Consider the following 17964-nt stretch of genomic DNA (forward strand, 5'->3'; position numbering starts at 1 on the left):
TTGTATACATACATAAAGCACTAAATGAGAGAAAAAGACGTGATGTCATGATGACGTCGAACGGCAACATGCGATAGCACTCGTCACTGATATAAACGCTTTTCCTGCATCAAGATGTGTTTTTGGTATATTTCACATTTGTAGTAGGGCACAAAAGTATGACAGAGTAGTTCACACATCGCTCTCTCTTCCCTGGGGATTTTGCATAGATAATTTAGCTTCCGGATTTTTTTTTTTTTTTTTTTATTCTCATACTGTTCTCTCAACTTCCTTGTGTTTAGCGAATAGAGGAACTGAGCACATTGTGACTAGACTGTTCATAGATTTTGTTTTGTTTTATTTTATTTTTTAAAGCCATGCATGGGGCTATTTTTTAGATTTAAAAATGAGAATTAGTTTGATTACAGCAGGTGCTTTTCGACGTGGTCATTGATTTTCTTCTCTAAACTTGGGTAAGTATTTTTTATTTATTTGGGTGTTTAGATTAAGGGGCGTTAAAGTAACTGACTATGTATGTAAACATTTGATTTAAAAGTCTATTTTTTTATTAAATATTCACTGATCAAGTTTAAGCAGTTTTATAAAAACTAAATAGGAGTCATACGAAGCTCCTTTATTCATTCTTAATGCGAAAACATGAACTGGAAAGTAACATTTTCAAAATGATGCACAATAAATAAAGTGCAAAATTGTTCTATACAGTTTCAGTGGGCTACAAAAAGGACATTCTGTAAGATTAGGTCTGCCTCCACAACCTCTTGTTGTTAATGATAACAGTTATGTAGCCTATTGACTAACTCGGATGTGGCAGGTTCATTTTCTTTCCCTGTTGAGCAACAGACCTTCGTGTTTTCTTATCTAGTGTTTATTTGTGTCAATCTACATTGATTTTCAGTTTGTTATTTAAAGTTTTATCTTGGCGCTTGTTTAAATGTCAGGAAAGAGCGTGGTTTCTTTGTCTCTTTCACACAGAAAGCTCAAAATGGAAGAATGGAGGGTGTGGGTGATGTACAAAGGTTTCTGAATGGAAACCACTTTGAGTTTACTGGGTTAATATTTTACTTTTAAAGAGGGACTTGCTTTGGGACACTTCCACCTTATTCAGCTACTCATTTGCAATGCAAATAAGGGGAACCAGACATGAAACATCTATTTTGCTTGCCATGGTTCAACAGTTTGGAAAACTGACTCTAAAAGGCGCACTGTTTAGTCACAGATAACTGCTTGTCGTATTCCTCTTTAGGTGGTGATTATTTCTATTATCAGAGCTGGCAAGTCACATGCATGGTTGGGAATTACAGTATTAACATTGTCGTCTTTATAAATTGTTCTTCCTTAAACCCCAAGCTTACGTAAAGACAGAAATGATCATTGTAACAAATTCTGTTTCATGAACTACTGTAACAGTTACTGTATAATCCGTGCAACAAACAATGCAGGTTCACCTGAAAATTCTTAATTACTCATCCTCATGTCAATCCAAACTTGTATGACTTTCTTTCATCTGTAGAATACAACATTTTTTGTCCATATAATGAAAGACGCTGGGATCTTAACCAATGAGTATATAATGAAAACACAGACATTTTTCAAAATACCTCATTTGGTGTTCCAGAGAAGAAAGAAAGTCTTACAGTTTTTGAATCGACATGACGGTGAGTAAATAATGCCAGAATTTTCATTTCTGGATTTACTAATTATTTAATGCTTGATTCGATCCATGCAGTATCTTGAATATTTGAATATGAGACAGTCCGTCGTGTTTAGATATTCAAAGTACAGATATTTTGTGCCATGCTATCCAGTTGTAAATAAAGCAAACCTGCTATAAGTAACAACATACGCTTCATGAGGCTACATGTGTACCTGCTGTCACACAGACTGTAATAAACAAGCCGTTTGTATTTGCCAGTGTGTGACCAAAGGCAGTGATGGCGGGCCGCGTTCAGCAAGGAGACATGACCGAATACAAGAAGAGTCTCATTAAGCGAGACTTGGAGATGGGGATAGTGATGACCGTGTTCAGACAGAGGATGGAGAGGCTTACCGTGCAGGTCATCATGGAGACGCGACAGGTGGCCTGGTCGCGCACCGCTAACAAGACAGAAGGAGTGTGTGAGTGTCTTCCCTCAGGCTTATTTCTCACATTTACACTTCAATTTGCAATTAAGCTGTTAGTTTATGTGTATGATGACCTCTGCGTTTACAGTGTCATGCTTCATTTAAGCTCAGAAACTTTATGATTAAAGTTAACTTAAATAGGTAATTTAGAACGGTACGTCGTTGTTTTAAAGTTGTTGCTCAAATTGGATATTACAAACATGTGGACATATGAAGCAATTTTGCATTATATAACAAAATCAAACTCAGTGGAATTTGCATTAAAATACATTTAGCGGGTGATTTTATCCGAAGCAAAAAATTTGGATCATCTAAAAAATTATCAACTATATTTTTAGTACAAAATGTTTGAAGTATATAGTAAATGTATGCTTTTAAGGAAGGTTTATTTTAAAGGGAAAACAAGTTAAAGTAGGTTGATATATATATATTTTTTTGTAAGTAGTTTTGTTTTCGACAGAAATTTGAATGAATTCAATTATTGTTAAAATATTTAGAATTGGTAAGATTTTTTTTATGTTTTTGAAAAAGACTTGTGCTGACTAAGAGTACCTTTATTTAATATAACAACAATATAAGAAATATTCTGAAATATTTGTACAATTTAAAATCACTGTTTTATGTAAGTGACATTTCTTATTTTTATCAGTTCATGAAGTTTTGATGCTTAATATCTTTATGGAAAACTGTGACTTTTTTTTTTTTTTTTTTTTTTTTTTTTTTACAGTTCTTTGATACATAAAAATGTTAAAATAACAGCATTTATCGAGTAGAAATTGTTTGTCACAATGTAAAAGTCTTTACTTTCACTTTTGATCAATTAATGCATCCTTGATGAAAGAAAAGAAATTGTACTGGTCGAAAACTTTTGAAGCTTAGCATCAATCACTAAAAAAAATATTTAAAAAAATGGATAGTGAGATGAACTGACCATAATATTTGATCATTGCAGGATGATCTGTTCAATAACAGAGAGCTTATTTAGTCGAGGGCTGTGTCTCAACTTTGCTGTCTTAATATTGTAAATCACATATCGCAATCTCATTTTTGCAGTGGACCTTTTTGAGATCCGGGAAGTACGAGCAGGAAAAAACTCCAAAGACTTTGATCGATTCAAAGACAGCAAGGATAAATATATAGACCCCAACTCATGCTTTACTATATTCTATGGCTCTCAGTTTGTTCTCAACACTCTCAGCCTGGCGGGTATGTGTGTCTTCTTATGCATTTCTAACTAATAAAATATAATAATAAGTGTAATTAAATCACTTTATTGTCATTCCACCATATGCCTACATCTAAAATGCTATATGCACAATGTACGGAATAAACAGTATATACAATTTTGTTGGCACAGCTGGCATGACATTCATTAGGAGACATGAATATATATATAATGCATGTGATGTGCATGATAGATAATTATACCTCAACATATGACATGTGAGAATAATAATAAACTATTCAAGGAGGTACTTCCTCTCTTTTAAAATATTTTTTGGATTAATTTCATATAGACCCGAATTTTGCATTCTTTGCATTCCGTAGCATAAGAAATTACTGTCAAAGGAAGAAAATGATGGGTTCTGAAGAGGAAAAACTAGCTGAATTGTTTTTAGTGCTGAAAGCATTTGCTGTTCCACAGCTGATTCAGTGGACGATGCAGAAAAATGGCTGGCAGGACTGGAGTTACTGCGACAGGAGACGCTGGTGGCTTACACACCAGAGATTATAGAGAGGTACACACACACACACACACACAGATACAGATAGTGTACCTTGTGTATTCATAAACTGTAGCACAAATCGAATGTTTGTTTCATCTGTGTTTTTCCCTCTGCTGTAGTTGGCTGAGGAAGCAGATGTACTCGGTCGATCAAACAAAGAAAAACAGGTTCTCCTCTTTCTCTTTCACCTTCTTCTCAAACAGTCTTATTTTAGTTTCTGTCTCACCTCATTAGTGCTTCTTTTCTGTCTCTCAAAGCATCACCCTGAAAGAGCTCAAGTCTCTGTTGCCACAGATGAACTTTAAAGTACCAGGTGGACGTTTTTTGAAGGACAGAATCGCGGTATGAATGATACATTGTATACACATTATCTTGACGGAAGTGTATGCTTTGCATCATATGGAAAACTTTATGGCAGCTGAGTGGGAACATTTCCTCTCCTAAAGTTTTTCAGATGATCGTCTGTTTATCCATATGTTTTTACATTCTTCTTGTTTAAAGGCATGTTTAGTCAGTGGCTTTTGCTCTAAGAAGTGTCAACTTTATCATTTCAGGTGGTGGGAGCAAAGAAAGATGTTTTGGATTTCGAGCAGTTTCACAAATTCTACAATCTTTTGATGTTTGAAAACCAGAAGACGGTAAGTATGCAGTTTAGTTGTGCCGACAAGTTAGGGATCGGTACGATTTGAAAAAGTAGATGAAGGAAAAAGTACAATGAAACAGTTATATTGTGAAATTATTACAATGTAAAATAGCTGTTGATATATATTAAAATGTAATTTATTCCTGAGATGGCAAAGCTGAATTTTCAGCAGTCATTACTCCAGTCTTCAGTGTCACATGATCCTCTAGAAACCATTCTAAAAACCATTCAGTAAAAGTCTTTTCTTTTCTAGTATCATCTATAGAGTATGTTGTTTGTTGTTTTGTTAGATTCTAGACGAGTTTAAAAAGGAGTCATGTGCTTTCATCATGGGGTAAGTAACCGTCAAAACGTTGTTTTGATCGAAGCAGTTCTTTAAACGTGTCATGAGGTCATTCTAATGTTCTCATTTGATTGAGTGTCTTGTATGTTTTTTTCTTTCTGCAGTAGCAGCGATCAACCTATTCAACTCTGCGATTTTCAAAGATTCCTTTTATTTCATCAGAGAGTAAGACTTTTTCATATATATATATATATATATATATATATATATATATATATATATATATATATATATATATATACTGTCTATACCAGCTAAATACATCAATTATTAAAAAAAAAAAAATCTTGAAACAAATACTGTGAATTTATTTTGTAGGAGTCTTGGGCCAACAATACAAATCAAGTCCGAGAGCTGATGACCATCTTCATCGATGACACCATGAGGAAGACCAACGATCCAGCCTTTACTGTTGAAGAGGTATGGGTTATAGCGATGGGTTTACTTTATGTAAACTTTAGGGTGACGTGTTTTTAGAGCTTTCTTTCTGTCTTTCTAGTTCCTCAGTTTTCTCTTCTCCAAAGAGAACTCGATCTGGGATGAGAAGTTCTCAGAGATTTGCCCTCTGGACATGAACAATCCTCTTTCTCACTACTGGATCAACTCCTCACACAACACGTCAGTGCTGCAGTTCTTCATGCTCATGACACACATACAGCAGCTCCTCCTCTTCATGATCAACTTCCTGTGTTACTTCATGTGTTTGGCCTTTTTTTTTTTGTCACAGATATTTGACTGGAGATCAACTGCGCAGTGAGTCCTCAACAGAAGCTTATGTGCGCTGCCTGCGGCTGGGCTGCCGCTGTGTTGAGTGTCAGTGAACCATACCATCATTTCTTAATAAATACTCTTTAATATTCTGTTAAACAAATGCAAGTTCTTTTCGGTTTCATTTCATGCATAGATAATGCATTGATAAAATTGTTCAGAAATCGGCGGGAGTCAGTCTGATGACCTTAATGGTTTTTTTTTCCAATGCAGTGGACTGCTGGAATGGTCCCGAGGAACCTATTATATACCACGGCTGGACTAGAACCTCCAAGATAAAGTTTAAGGATGTGGTGAAGGCCATCAATGATCATGCTTTTGCAACATCCGAGTTAGTCATCATCAACAACACACACATTCACACATTTATCTGCGAGGGTTTTGTCAAATTCATATCACCTAACAGAGAACCGGCGAAATTAATTTAGCAAAACCTTTCAAGAACATACCAGGCTCCCATCCGTGCCAATATTTTAATAAATAAGCAAATATGTTTTGCATAAAGAAGATTAAACCTACTTTCAGGAAGACTAATATATATATATATATATTTGCATTGTGACATTATTTGTATTATTTTGCATTATTACCCCTAAATTTGCATTACCGCCACACAGCAGGCTACTTTTTGAAATAAGTATGTGAATTAATAGAATTAATTAATTAATAGAATGAATATAGTATTCATTAATTATTGTTAAGAATTAAAAGTAAATATAGTTTGTAAAACATTCAAGCAAATATGAAGTAATAAAGGGGGAAAATATAATTACAATCAAATTTTTACAATCAAAATAATTCAAAATGAAATTGTTGCACACGGTGTATCTGGAAGTGTGCAGTATTCTTTAAGTATGTTTATGAACATGTCACTGTTGGCAGGTATCCTGTGGTGCTGTCCATAGAAGAACACTGTGACGTCAAGCAGCAAAAAATGATGGCTCAGGTGTTCAAGGATGTTTTCCAAGACAAGCTCCTGACCGAGCCGCTGGAACCAGAAGCAGAACAGCTGCCGTCACCAACCCAACTCAAGGGCAAGATCATCATCAAGGTAGAGAAGCTCCGTTGGAAAATCCTCCAGTGTCTTTGATTTTACAATCCAATCCAAAGCCATGCAATCTCGCTTTTTCAAACAGCACAAGAAACTGAATATTGATGAGACCTTTAGCAAAAAGGACCTACGGAAAGGAGATAAGCAGGGAGAGCTCTTCATCTGGGATCCAATTGATGAGGTGCCGAAGTCCAGCGAACACTATCACGGGCTTGTGGGATTGTTTGATCTTATTCCAGTTGGCTTACTTGATTATGATTGCAATTTCTGTATGACTGTGTCCGTGTACAGAGATGGTACAAGCACTACTGTGTGATCGAGAATAAGACATTGTATTACGCTGAGGAGAATGAACAACAAGAGGAGGATGTGGTAAAGGTGAATTACTGGAGCTTCATTTTAGAATGAGATTCAGTTGAAAAATCGGATAAATGAAAGGTATTCACTGTGTAATTCACCTCTCCTCAGTCACCTCAGGGAGGTACAGACCTTCATCAGTCAGAGCCCTGGTTTCACGGGCGGATGTCAGAGGGCAGACAGACAGCCGAGAGACTGCTGCAGGAATACTGTGCCGATTCGGGTGGAGTTGACGGGACGTTTCTGGTGCGGGAGAGCGACACCTACGTCAATGATTGCACCCTTTCGTTCTGGTAATGTAGTCCTGCTCTACCCTTTAAAGAGAGAGAGGAGGGAATGTCTTTCGTATCATGTTTTTTTTTTTTATTTGTTTTTTTTAAATCTTTACTAAGAAATAGGGATAAAGCGGTATTTGAAGTTTATATGGGTCAGTCTTGCTATGCAGTATATTTTCATGTCGTGTCACAATCTGGCAGTTGTTAAAAGATTGAAATTAAAATATTTTTTTATTAATGTAATTAGTACTGTTAATTAGTAACAGGTAGGTAATGACAATAGACAATGACACAGTATTACACTGGAAATACTGGGTGTGGAACAAAACAGTATAAACATCATTACATTTAAACCTTAAATTTGAGTTTTGAATTTAAATTTGATCATTCCTTTTTTAATCAGTATGATAATGTAAAAATTTCAAAGGTGGATGAAAAAATATACACGATTAACTTTTAAGCTAATTTTTAAGCTAACTTTTAAGCTACAAATTGAAAGCAGTGTTTAAAAATATATATAATTTATGCCAATTTTAATAAGTTTACAGTCATTTCTACAATTTAGATTTTGCTGCTTTAGTTTGAGCATTTCCTGGTTGTATAAATGTTTTTGTATGAAGACCCCATCCTCCAGTAAGTGATTCTCAATTCCTCATTGACAGAAATGGCTAACCTCAGCTCTTTATGTCCATCCTTTTGAGTTTAGTTTTCTTTCAGTTTTGTAAATAATGAAGTCATAAGTAATGCGTTTACATATGGAAGCCCATTTCCACCACTGAATAATAATAAAAAAAGGTTATTGTGACTTATTATCTCACAATTCTAACTTTTTTTTCTCTAGAATTGTAAGATATAAACTTGCAATTACTAGAAAATAAGTGAAATTGCATGATATAAACTCGCAATTGCGAGTTATAAAATCTGAATTGTGAGATATAAACATGAAATCGCGAGAAAAAGTAAAAATTGTGTGATATAAACTTGCAATTGCGAGTTATAAAGTTAAAATTGTGAGATATTAACTTGCAATTAATAGAAAATAAGTGAAATTGCGTAATATAAACTCGCAAACTTGTGAAAACTTGCGAAATTGTGAGAAAAATAAAAAATTGCTTCATAAAAACTTGAAATTGCGAGTTATAAAATCAGAATTGTGAGATATAAAAATGCAATTGCGAGAAAGTCAAAATTGCGTTATATAAACTCGCATTTGCGACTTATAAAGTCAATTTTGAAAGGAAAAAAAAATTCTGTGACTATATCTGACAATTCTGAGTTTATAACTCGGAATTCATTATTCTGAGAAAAAAAGCTCAGAATTGTAAGATGTAGACTTGCAACTACTGTATTAGGAATGAAAATCAGAATTGTGAGATAAAAAGTTACAAATGTATTACATTTTTTTCAGTGGCGGAAACGGGCTTCCATTTTTACGTGACTAGAGTATATTTTTGAAAAAAAAAACATTTAATAGAAATCATTACATCATCATAAAAGCATATTCTTTTTTATAAGTTTCAGAAAGTCCTGCTTAAAACAGGAACAAACCATATGATTCATGTTAATATTTTTTCTTTTCATACACATGCAAATGCACATTTTGCTAAATGAAATTCCCTGTGTGGTCCTTACAGGCGCAGCGGACGAGTTCAACATTGTCGAATCCGTTCCTGCTTAGATGGAAACCACACTGTCTATTTCCTCACAGACAACCTGCACTTTACCAGTGTGTACGCGCTTATCCAGTATTACAGAGAAAACCCTCTCCGCTGTCAGGATTTCAACCTGCGTCTCACTGATCTTGTGCCTCGACCAGACCAGCACTTACGAGAAGGGTAAGTCGACACTTGAAATGCACAACCAAACATGGTGTTTAGCACAGCCCGGCAAGCAGAGCTGTAGAAGACCATGTGGTCACCTTATTTTAATGCTCACGAGCAGCTGCAGACACATCATGCACGTGGAACTGTGGTTTTCTCGTCTTTAGGTGGTTTTACAGTAACTTGAGTCGGGGTGAGGCAGAGGACTATCTTATGAGGATCCCTCGAGATGGAGCCTTCCTCGTCAGACAGAGAGAAGATTCAGAGTCTTATGCCATCACCTTCAGGTGCAACTCTTTGTTTTTTTTCTCATTAAACTGACAAATTCCTGGAGTAGAAACAATTTTCACTCAGAAATTGCTAGTATATTTCACAATCAGTTAAAAGAAAATGGCAAGTAACTCAATTGTTTTTTGAAAACATAACCTATAGTAATAAACTCAAATATGTAAGTTTTCATCTGCATCATGTTTTGAATTGTGTGGTTTGCTGAGGAGAGATGTGTTATTACTAATAATATTATTATTATTATTATTAGTGATTAAACCTATGGTTTCATCTGGTAAATGATAAAAAAGACAAAAAAATAATAATCCTGTAGAATTGGTCTGATGTGGATCAAAGGATGGTTCATGAACCATTTATTATTTTGATAAAGATAAATAACAATTGTTTTATGTGTGGAAGTTCAAAGGTGAAGGGTCACATTTATCAACATTTTTTTAATTAATTTGAACTGAACAGTTGTTTTATATATATATATATATATATATACTGTATGTTGTACTGGTGTCCCTGTAGCTCAACTGGTAGAGTACAAGGTTGGGGGTTCGATTCCCCGGTAACACATGATATGTAAAAATTGATAGCCTGAATGCACTGTAAGTTGCTTTGGATAAAAGTGTCTGCTAAATGCATAAATATATATATATATATATATATATATATATATATATATATATATATATATAAGCCTCAATTTTTTTTTTATTTTTTTTTTTCTCAGACTTGTATATTTATGATGTTCAGTTATGTTATTTTAATGGTAATGGAAATAACCTATTTATTGCCATTAAAGTGAAATTACTGAACCTATACATAGGAGCCTAATAAAACTGCTCATTTTAGAAGAAAATTTAAATATATACACACACATACATATGTTATCTTCTAGAATTATTATTATTATTTTTTGCTGTTGTTTTTGTTAATGTAATAATTGTTGCAATTCATGGATTTTTGCTGAAACAGAGGTGAAGGGATGGTGAAGCACTGCCGGATACACAAAGATGGATCTATGTACGTGCTCGGCACCTCCAGCGAATTTGAGAGCCTCCTGGAATTGGTGGACTATTTCCGAAAGAAACCGCTATATCGGAAGATCAAACTACGCTACCCGGTCACACCAGCACTGGTGGAACGCTTCAGTTCGGTAAGTAATAAAGCAACATCATAAATCTATTTTGGTGCAGGGCAGGCAAGATGGCAGTTCACTTAAAACATTGTCAGATGCAGGCTGTACTGAACCCTGTGCAATGGTTGTCTTTGCGTGCAGCATCTGTATACACACTTCAAAGTGAACCAAAGCAAGTACACCTCTTCCTTTGCTAAGGCCACAGCTTGCATGTTACACTTGCATGCTTTCATCTCTAGTAGCTCTGTTGGTCTCTTCTCCTTTTTCCAATCAAAGTTCAGGCCAAAAGTTCTGATTTAGCAGAAGTATAATATGCACTTAAGTGGCATTATATGGTATAAATGTTTAGTAAGACATATAATATAAAACAAATCTATTTTTAATTACAATTTTTTTCACTTCCTGAGGCTATGCTAAAGTTTTTGCCCTCTTCCTGTGGCTAGTATTACATGTTTATGCATCCTCCTACCACAAAGCACATTTTTCCTGCTGTCACAGCCTGAAAGAGCGACTAACCTAAATGAGGACCTTAACTGCACCAAAAACTGATTGCAATAATCACAGAAAATGTTCTGATAAATATTTTTTACATTTTTAAATTCCGTTTACTTGAAAAGTGACTGATGTGCACCTAGACAAACATGTATTTAATTTAAAATAACTGTCTTATATACTTATATTTTAATATATAGATCAAAAGCTGAAATTTTAGCAGCCATTACTCCAGTTTTCAGAAGTTTTGAAATCCTGATATGGTGCTCAAAAAGCATCTTTTATCATATGAATGTTGAAAACAGTCGTGCTCCTAAATAGTTCTGTGGAAACTGTTTTTGTAACATTTTAAATGTCTTTACTGTCACTGAATCACTGATCTACAATACTTAATGTTCACTGATCAGACAAATTATGTAAAATTGATAGATTTTGAAAGTTCAGGGAGAAAAGTCTAAGAAATGTTTTATGTCTTTCTTTTCAGATAACCGTATCTGCTTCACTTTATGATTCTAAACAGTACGTGGAGGCCAATGAGATAGAGCCGTCTCTGGTAAGCACTTTGTAAAGCAAACTTAGCTCTTGCGAGTTAGCATGCGCAAGAGGTCATCTCCTGTGGGCTGGGGAGGAAGTGGTGGCGTTGGCTATCTCTTTCTGTCACATAGGAAACTGATCGTCTCGAAAGAGGAAATGCAGCCTGGCTAAAACAGCAGTGTCAGTTTGTTTAGTTTGTATGCCATATGTGCTTCATGTTTCTAGCTCAAACTTAATTCACAAATTCCCTTTAAGGAAAATGTATTTTAGTGAACTGCTGAAGGGTTGTGTGGGTTGCTTCAATACTGTTGCAGATTTGTAGCGTGATTAAATTCATTTTGCTGTGTTGCAGCCCAGTAGCACAGTGATGGCCCTCTATGACTACAGGGCCATGCGGCAGGATGAACTCACCTTTCATAAGGGCGCTTTGATCCATAATGTGACCAAAGAGGCAAACGGATGGTGAGATTATTTGCAAATTTGTAGATAATAAGAAATAAACGCACAGTTTATCCTTGCAAAAAAAGCTCTGGCAGTGCCATGGTACAATGAGAGTATCAGATGATTATACTCTGCTAATTTGGTAAATACCATGGTACTGCAGGATTACCATATACACTTACCTCAGTATTTGCATACAGTAGCACTCTAAAGTACACTACTGTTCAGGAGGGTCAGTAAGGTTATTTATTTATTTATTTATTTTTGAATACTTTGATTAGAAAAATACAGTAAAAACAGGAATATTGTGAGATATTATTACAATTTAAAATAACTGTTTTGTATTTGAAAATATTTTAAAATGTAATTTTTTCCTAAAATGTAATTTATTCCTAAAACATTTCTTATTTTCAATGTTGAGAACAGTTGGGATGCGTAATACATTTTCCAAGTTTTTTTTGGTAAATATAAAGTTAAAAAGAACAGTATTTATTTGAAATAGACTTAAAAAATGTCTTTACTGTCACTTTTGATCAATTTAATGTGTTGTTGCTGAATTAAAAAAAAATCACACTGACCCTAGATTTTTGAATGGGAGTGTATGTCAAAGAATACTATAATTTTACCACGGCTCATGGTCCATGAAACATGAGTCATCATGGTATGTTGTCCATGTTACTTTTGCTGTTAATGTAACTTTGTGGTACATAGTTGAATTAACACGTTTTAAAAACCTCAGGGGCATTTTAATTGCTTAACTTTGATAAATAACTAACATTTAATGTTCCCAATCCCAACAGGTGGAAAGGAGACTATGGTGGAAAACTGCAGCACTATTTCCCTTCGAATTATGTTGAAGAAGTCAATTCAACTGAGGCAGGTTACCAGGTAAAGAATATGACACATTTGCATATTTGACATCACAGGTAATTAATTTAGGGCTAGTAAGTACAGTACATTATGCATGTTTGCATTCCTATTTGCTTAAATAAATAGAGAATATCTATATTCAAAACATAGAATGTCTTTAAGATTAGATGTTCTCTTTCAGGGCGATGAGGAAAATCCATTAGGTGACTTATGTAAAGGAATAGTGGACATCTCCAAGTGTACTGTCGGTAAGATCATTTATCTTCTGAGTCACTCGGGCACCTGTACATAACATGTATTTGTAATGGTAACTTTGCGCTCTTTTCGTCATTTCCAGTTCGTTCAGCCAAACACGGCAAGCAAGTAGTGGTGACGCTGCAGGATAAGGAGAATAAAGACATGCCGTTTGATCTGGCCACTGAGACCACCGAGGAGCTATACGAGTGGTATCAGGTGGCTTGGGACATCACACAGAGAGAAGAAAACAAAGAGTTCGAGGTCTGTCTCACACGCTCTTGTCCTAAATAGGGCAAACTGGGGCTAGTTGTCACACAGGGAAGTTCTCACAAGGTTTTGAGTCACACATCCTGTAAATATGGTTGAAGTTGTTTACTTAAAGCCAGACGGATTGAGGGGGATGTTTAAATGCTAGGCATAGCTCTAGAAGCACATTAAACCATTGACATTTGAAGTATACAGTCAAGTATTTCAAATATAATGCTGGGCTGGTGTTTCTAAATGTTGACAATAAATTTATATCGCAGAAACTAAAGACAAGGGAGGTTGAGAGCAGAGACGAGGTGGCCAGCGAGATGTCTGAAGTGGTCGTTTACTGCCAGCCTCGCAGCAAAGACAAGGACCGCTTTGGTATGGCTAATTAAATATGAATTTATTACATATTTACGTATACACCAGCATTAAAAAAAGAAATGAAATACTTTTATTCACCAAGGATGCATTTAACTGATCAAAAGTGACTGTAAAAACACTGAAAACTGGATTCATGATACTGAAAATTTAAGGAATAAATGACATTTTAAAATATATATTTTTTTAATGTATAAAAAATTGAATATATATGTAAAAAAACCGTGAAAAACAATGATTTTAAATTTAAGTATTTCTGTATTTTTGGTCAAATATTTGCTTGGTGAGCATACGAGACTTCTGTCAAAAACATAAAAAATATATAATGACATGAAGTAAGCTTTAAATGAACAATGTGATTGTTTTTCTCTATCAGATAATTATACCTACAAAGAGGTTCGCTCCTTTGTAGAAAATAAGATTCCCTCCAGAAACAAGTCGACTCAGTTTATGTTGTATAACCGCAAGGCGCTCAGCCGCGTCTACCCTAAGGGCCAGCGGGTGGATTCCTCCAACTATGATCCGTATCCTCTGTGGATGTGCGGCTGTCACATGGTAGCACTCAACTTCCAAACCGCTGGTGAGTATGAAGTTAAACATCTCTTTAGTTAATAGACAAAGCTATTCATTAACATTCCCACTTATCTCAGTGCTAACTTATGACTGCACTGAAAGTATATAACATGTAACAGTTAATAAACTAAACATTAAATTCATTTAGTCAAAATAAACACCTACTTGTGAATTTCTTTCAATGCTTTTTGGCAGCACAATGGTGTGATTATATCATATACCAGCAGGGGAAAAATGCCAACCTTTGACCCAGAATAGTAAACAAGGTAGTGAGGAGATGTACTCAATATGAGTTAAAGGTACATGTTGTAGGACCAGCCACTAGAGGGCGCACTACCAAAACAATAACAATTGCGTGGTTTAATGACGCTAAGAAGGAGTGTGGGATGATGGGATTTGTTGTCTTCTACCCAACCGCTGACGGCCATCAATCAGACGGAAAGTTAAATAATGGATTTAACGCGAGGAGAATACATACAAAGTCAATGCAAAAACGCGATCAGACTACGGATCAGACGTGTTCTCGCGTGGGCCTAGAAACTCGATGCCCCTGCGTTTGCCGTGTACGCCCCATAATACTAATCTTGTTGATCGTTATAATAGCATATGTTTTCTGTAAAGATACGAATCAAAATAACTCACCTGTCGAGTAAAACACAAGCGAGATCGGCATTTCTTTCTAATTGAAGTTTGTCGAGAAGCTGCTTCCGCATTTGTCCACGATACTTCTGTCATGTGGTTTCTACATCAATAAAGGCGCTAACAAAGGTTAACTAATGTCATTGACAGGCGACTGCACTGCCCCGTGTCACTGTTTAGAATGGGAATTTCTCATGATTTACAAGTAGTTGAAACATTAGAGATATTGTTAGTGATCAGCTGGACAAAATATATAACATTAGCCTAGTAGTTTTTGGATATTTTACTGCAAATATATAACAAATTGCACCTTTAATGTTTTATAGAAATACACAATGCATGTACACAATTATTATACATTTATAAAAAAGAGATGGAGTATTAGAAGGATGCAGGAAACATAAAAACTTAAAGACATTAAAGACAAAAATATGTAATAAAGGAAATAACATTGGTTTCAACTGTGAGTGTAAGGAAAAGAAAACATTATAGAGAATGTAATGATCAATAAATGTAATGATCAATAAATAGCATAGCATTTATTTCATTAAGTCTAATGACACGCCAGTGTTTGCGCCTCTCCTCAGATAAGTACATGCAGCTGAACAGCGCCCTCTTCAGTCTGAATGGAGGCACAGGATATGTACTGCAGCCCGAGATGATGCGTAGCGATTCGTATGACCCTCAGGAGAAGAGGAGTGTCAGATTTACGATCACCATTAGGGTAAAACATAAGCTTGATTTATTTAGGTTGAGTTTGAGAGCTGAACAAAACACGTTATTTATTTATTTGTTATTAAATTAAATTAATTGAAAAGATTGTTGAGGGTTTTTCTGATCCACAGGTGATAGGAGCAAGACATCTTCCCAAACCAGGACGAAGCATCGCCAGTCCCTTTGTGGAGATCGAACTGTGTGCCCAAACAGAGGACAACAAATTCAAGACTATCGTTTGCCGTAAGACGCAGTATTTTTGAGTATAACTGAGATACTATTACATTTAAATTTTAGTTAACGTTTTTATCATTTATATCAGTTTTTGTTCTAAATTTGTTTATGTAGTTTGTTTGAATTTTTAGTTAAGTTGTAGTTATTTTATTAGGTTAAACACACTGAAAATAAGAAAAAGTATTGTAGCTGAAGTAAGTTTTATTATATTTTATTTCAGTTTACATATTTGCTATCTCAAGTAATGTTTAAAAAAAACGCCCCGGTAAGAAGTGGGAAAAGTTGAGAGTAAAAAGGACTATATTAATTTTCTGGACGTCTGGACTATATAAATTTTCAGATGTTACAATCTTAATTTATCTTAATTTCAGTCATAATTTCATAATGTAAGAAATAAAAAACTACATATTTTAATGTGTGTATGTTTGTGTGTGTATAATATATATATATATATATATATATATATATATATATATATATATATATATATATATATATATATATATTCAGTTGATTTATTGTAATAACTTTTAATCATTTATAAAGTAATTAAAAAATGTTACCAAAATGCATTATATTTTTTATACTAAACAACAATTTCTGCCCTGTTTTTGAGAGGCACCAGTATTAATTTTTTCATTTAAAAATTAAACAACTAAATGTGTCCACAGATGACAACGGACTGAACCCTGTATGGCTCGGGCCGAACTCTCAGCCTTCGGAGACATTTATTTTCAGCGTGTATGATCCAGACCTCACCTTTCTGCGCTTTGTGGTCTTTGAGGAGGACATGTTCTCAGACCCCAATTTCCTGGCCCAGGCTACGTTCCCTGTGAAAGGTATTCGCTCAGGTAAGTCTATCAACTTCATTGCATTGTTAAAAATAGGGCAGATTTAAGTACAAATACTGAGTTGCTGCTTTCACAGGGTACAGATCAGTCCCTTTAAAGAACGGCTTCAGTGAAAACCTAGAGCTGGCGTCTCTACTGGTGTATGTTGATATACAGCAGGTGGAGGTAAGAAACCGGCCATTTGTTGATGTCATGATTTATTTTAAGAAAATATCTATACATTTTATTGAGAATACTATGTTAGTATAATGGAAATCCCCTATCATTTCTCACTTGTTTCTTCAGAAAGCACAGGAGGAACTTTACTCCTCCTCGAAACAGTTGCAAAAGAAACAGGCGGAGTTAAGCAACGAGTTCTGCCTTTACGACACTCACTCCAGCCTGCAGCGCAACGCGGCCCCTGAGTTGTACTCAGAAAAAAAGATGACTAAACAGCAAAAAATCAACAACAGCAAGTTCTACTCATGAGGAAGGTCTAGTTCTCTTCCTGTCTGGTTCTTATGTTCTTATGGGTCTCTTCCTCTCGGTTCCGCTGCTCTATTACTACTGGTTCCCTAACAGGCCTCAAAGACAGGAAGTTGCAGCCATCTCACTTTTGTGTTCACACACAAATTCACTGCAAAGTTAACCTGAGCAATATTCCAGAAGTTGTAAAACTCTTTAAATTGAGAGCATGAAAACTGCATGGAGGATTTTGTTTTCTTTTCTTTTTTTTTTACTGTGAAACTGTTCATCTATCGTCTTCATCTGATTGTAACATTTCATTTGCAGCTGTATTAAACTTTTCCTTATTGTCTTAAAAATCGAAATGGCAAACAAGACATGTTATTTATTTGGTTGCTATCTTGTTTTTAATATGCTGAGGAAGTTTTAGCAGGTTTGGTTGGATATGCAGGCGATAATGCACAGTCTGACAGTCATTATCTCAAAATAAATCCGCTTTTTTTTTTTATAATTGTTTCCATTTGTTTGTACATTATCCCGATAATTACACAGCTTCTCACCAAATAAATAAATATGTGGACACATATTGTTTTGTAGTTTTATTTGTATATTATCTTCTAAACCTTTTACTAAGAAAAATGCACAATGTACAAAATACATATGGTAGCACTTTATTTTACATACATATTTAGTCTATTAACAAGAAAACACTGCAATTTATTGTTACAATAATAATAAAACTCTTCTCAGGTCATTCTTACTACAACTCATAACTTTCCCATGGAC

The 17964-nt window shown here is 34.9% G+C and overlaps 1 protein-coding gene across 1 annotated transcript; it reads left to right on the top strand.

The window, feature by feature from the left end:
• The first annotated feature begins 98 nt into the window (after window positions 1-98).
• Window positions 99-17762, top strand: LOC113118238 (1-phosphatidylinositol 4,5-bisphosphate phosphodiesterase gamma-2-like). The gene is made up of 32 exons (XM_026287276.1): window positions 99-452; window positions 1913-2115; window positions 3175-3327; window positions 3767-3860; window positions 3968-4015; window positions 4106-4190; window positions 4403-4486; window positions 4782-4825; window positions 4939-4999; window positions 5153-5254; window positions 5334-5452; window positions 5562-5647; window positions 5816-5933; window positions 6485-6653; window positions 6739-6834; window positions 6945-7031; window positions 7122-7303; window positions 8920-9120; window positions 9273-9392; window positions 10357-10537; window positions 11496-11564; window positions 11898-12007; window positions 12787-12874; window positions 13038-13104; window positions 13194-13354; window positions 13621-13723; window positions 14100-14303; window positions 15523-15659; window positions 15781-15892; window positions 16555-16734; window positions 16811-16899; window positions 17020-17762. Exons 2-32 carry the CDS (start codon window positions 1932-1934, stop codon window positions 17200-17202), a joined length of 3717 nt encoding a protein of 1238 aa, XP_026143061.1. The 5' UTR covers window positions 99-452; window positions 1913-1931; the 3' UTR covers window positions 17203-17762.
• Window positions 17763-17964: the final 202 nt, after the last annotated feature.

The sequence above is a fragment of the Carassius auratus genome, chromosome 18 (assembly GCF_003368295.1).
Source record: "Carassius auratus strain Wakin chromosome 18, ASM336829v1, whole genome shotgun sequence".
In the NCBI taxonomy this organism is placed as follows: Eukaryota; Metazoa; Chordata; class Actinopteri; order Cypriniformes; family Cyprinidae; genus Carassius; species Carassius auratus.

Bases quoted from the DNA above. Each gene is read 5' to 3' on its own strand.
- LOC113118238 (XM_026287276.1), top strand. From the start codon at position 1,932: ATGGCGGGCCGCGTTCAGCAAGGAGACATGACCGAATACAAGAAGAGT. The intron at 2,116-3,174 runs GTGAGTGTCTTC...TCATTTTTGCAG, and splicing joins TAACAAGACAGAAGGAGTGT to TGGACCTTTTTGAGATCCGG. The intron at 5,648-5,815 runs GTCAGTGAACCA...TTTCCAATGCAG, and splicing joins GGGCTGCCGCTGTGTTGAGT to TGGACTGCTGGAATGGTCCC.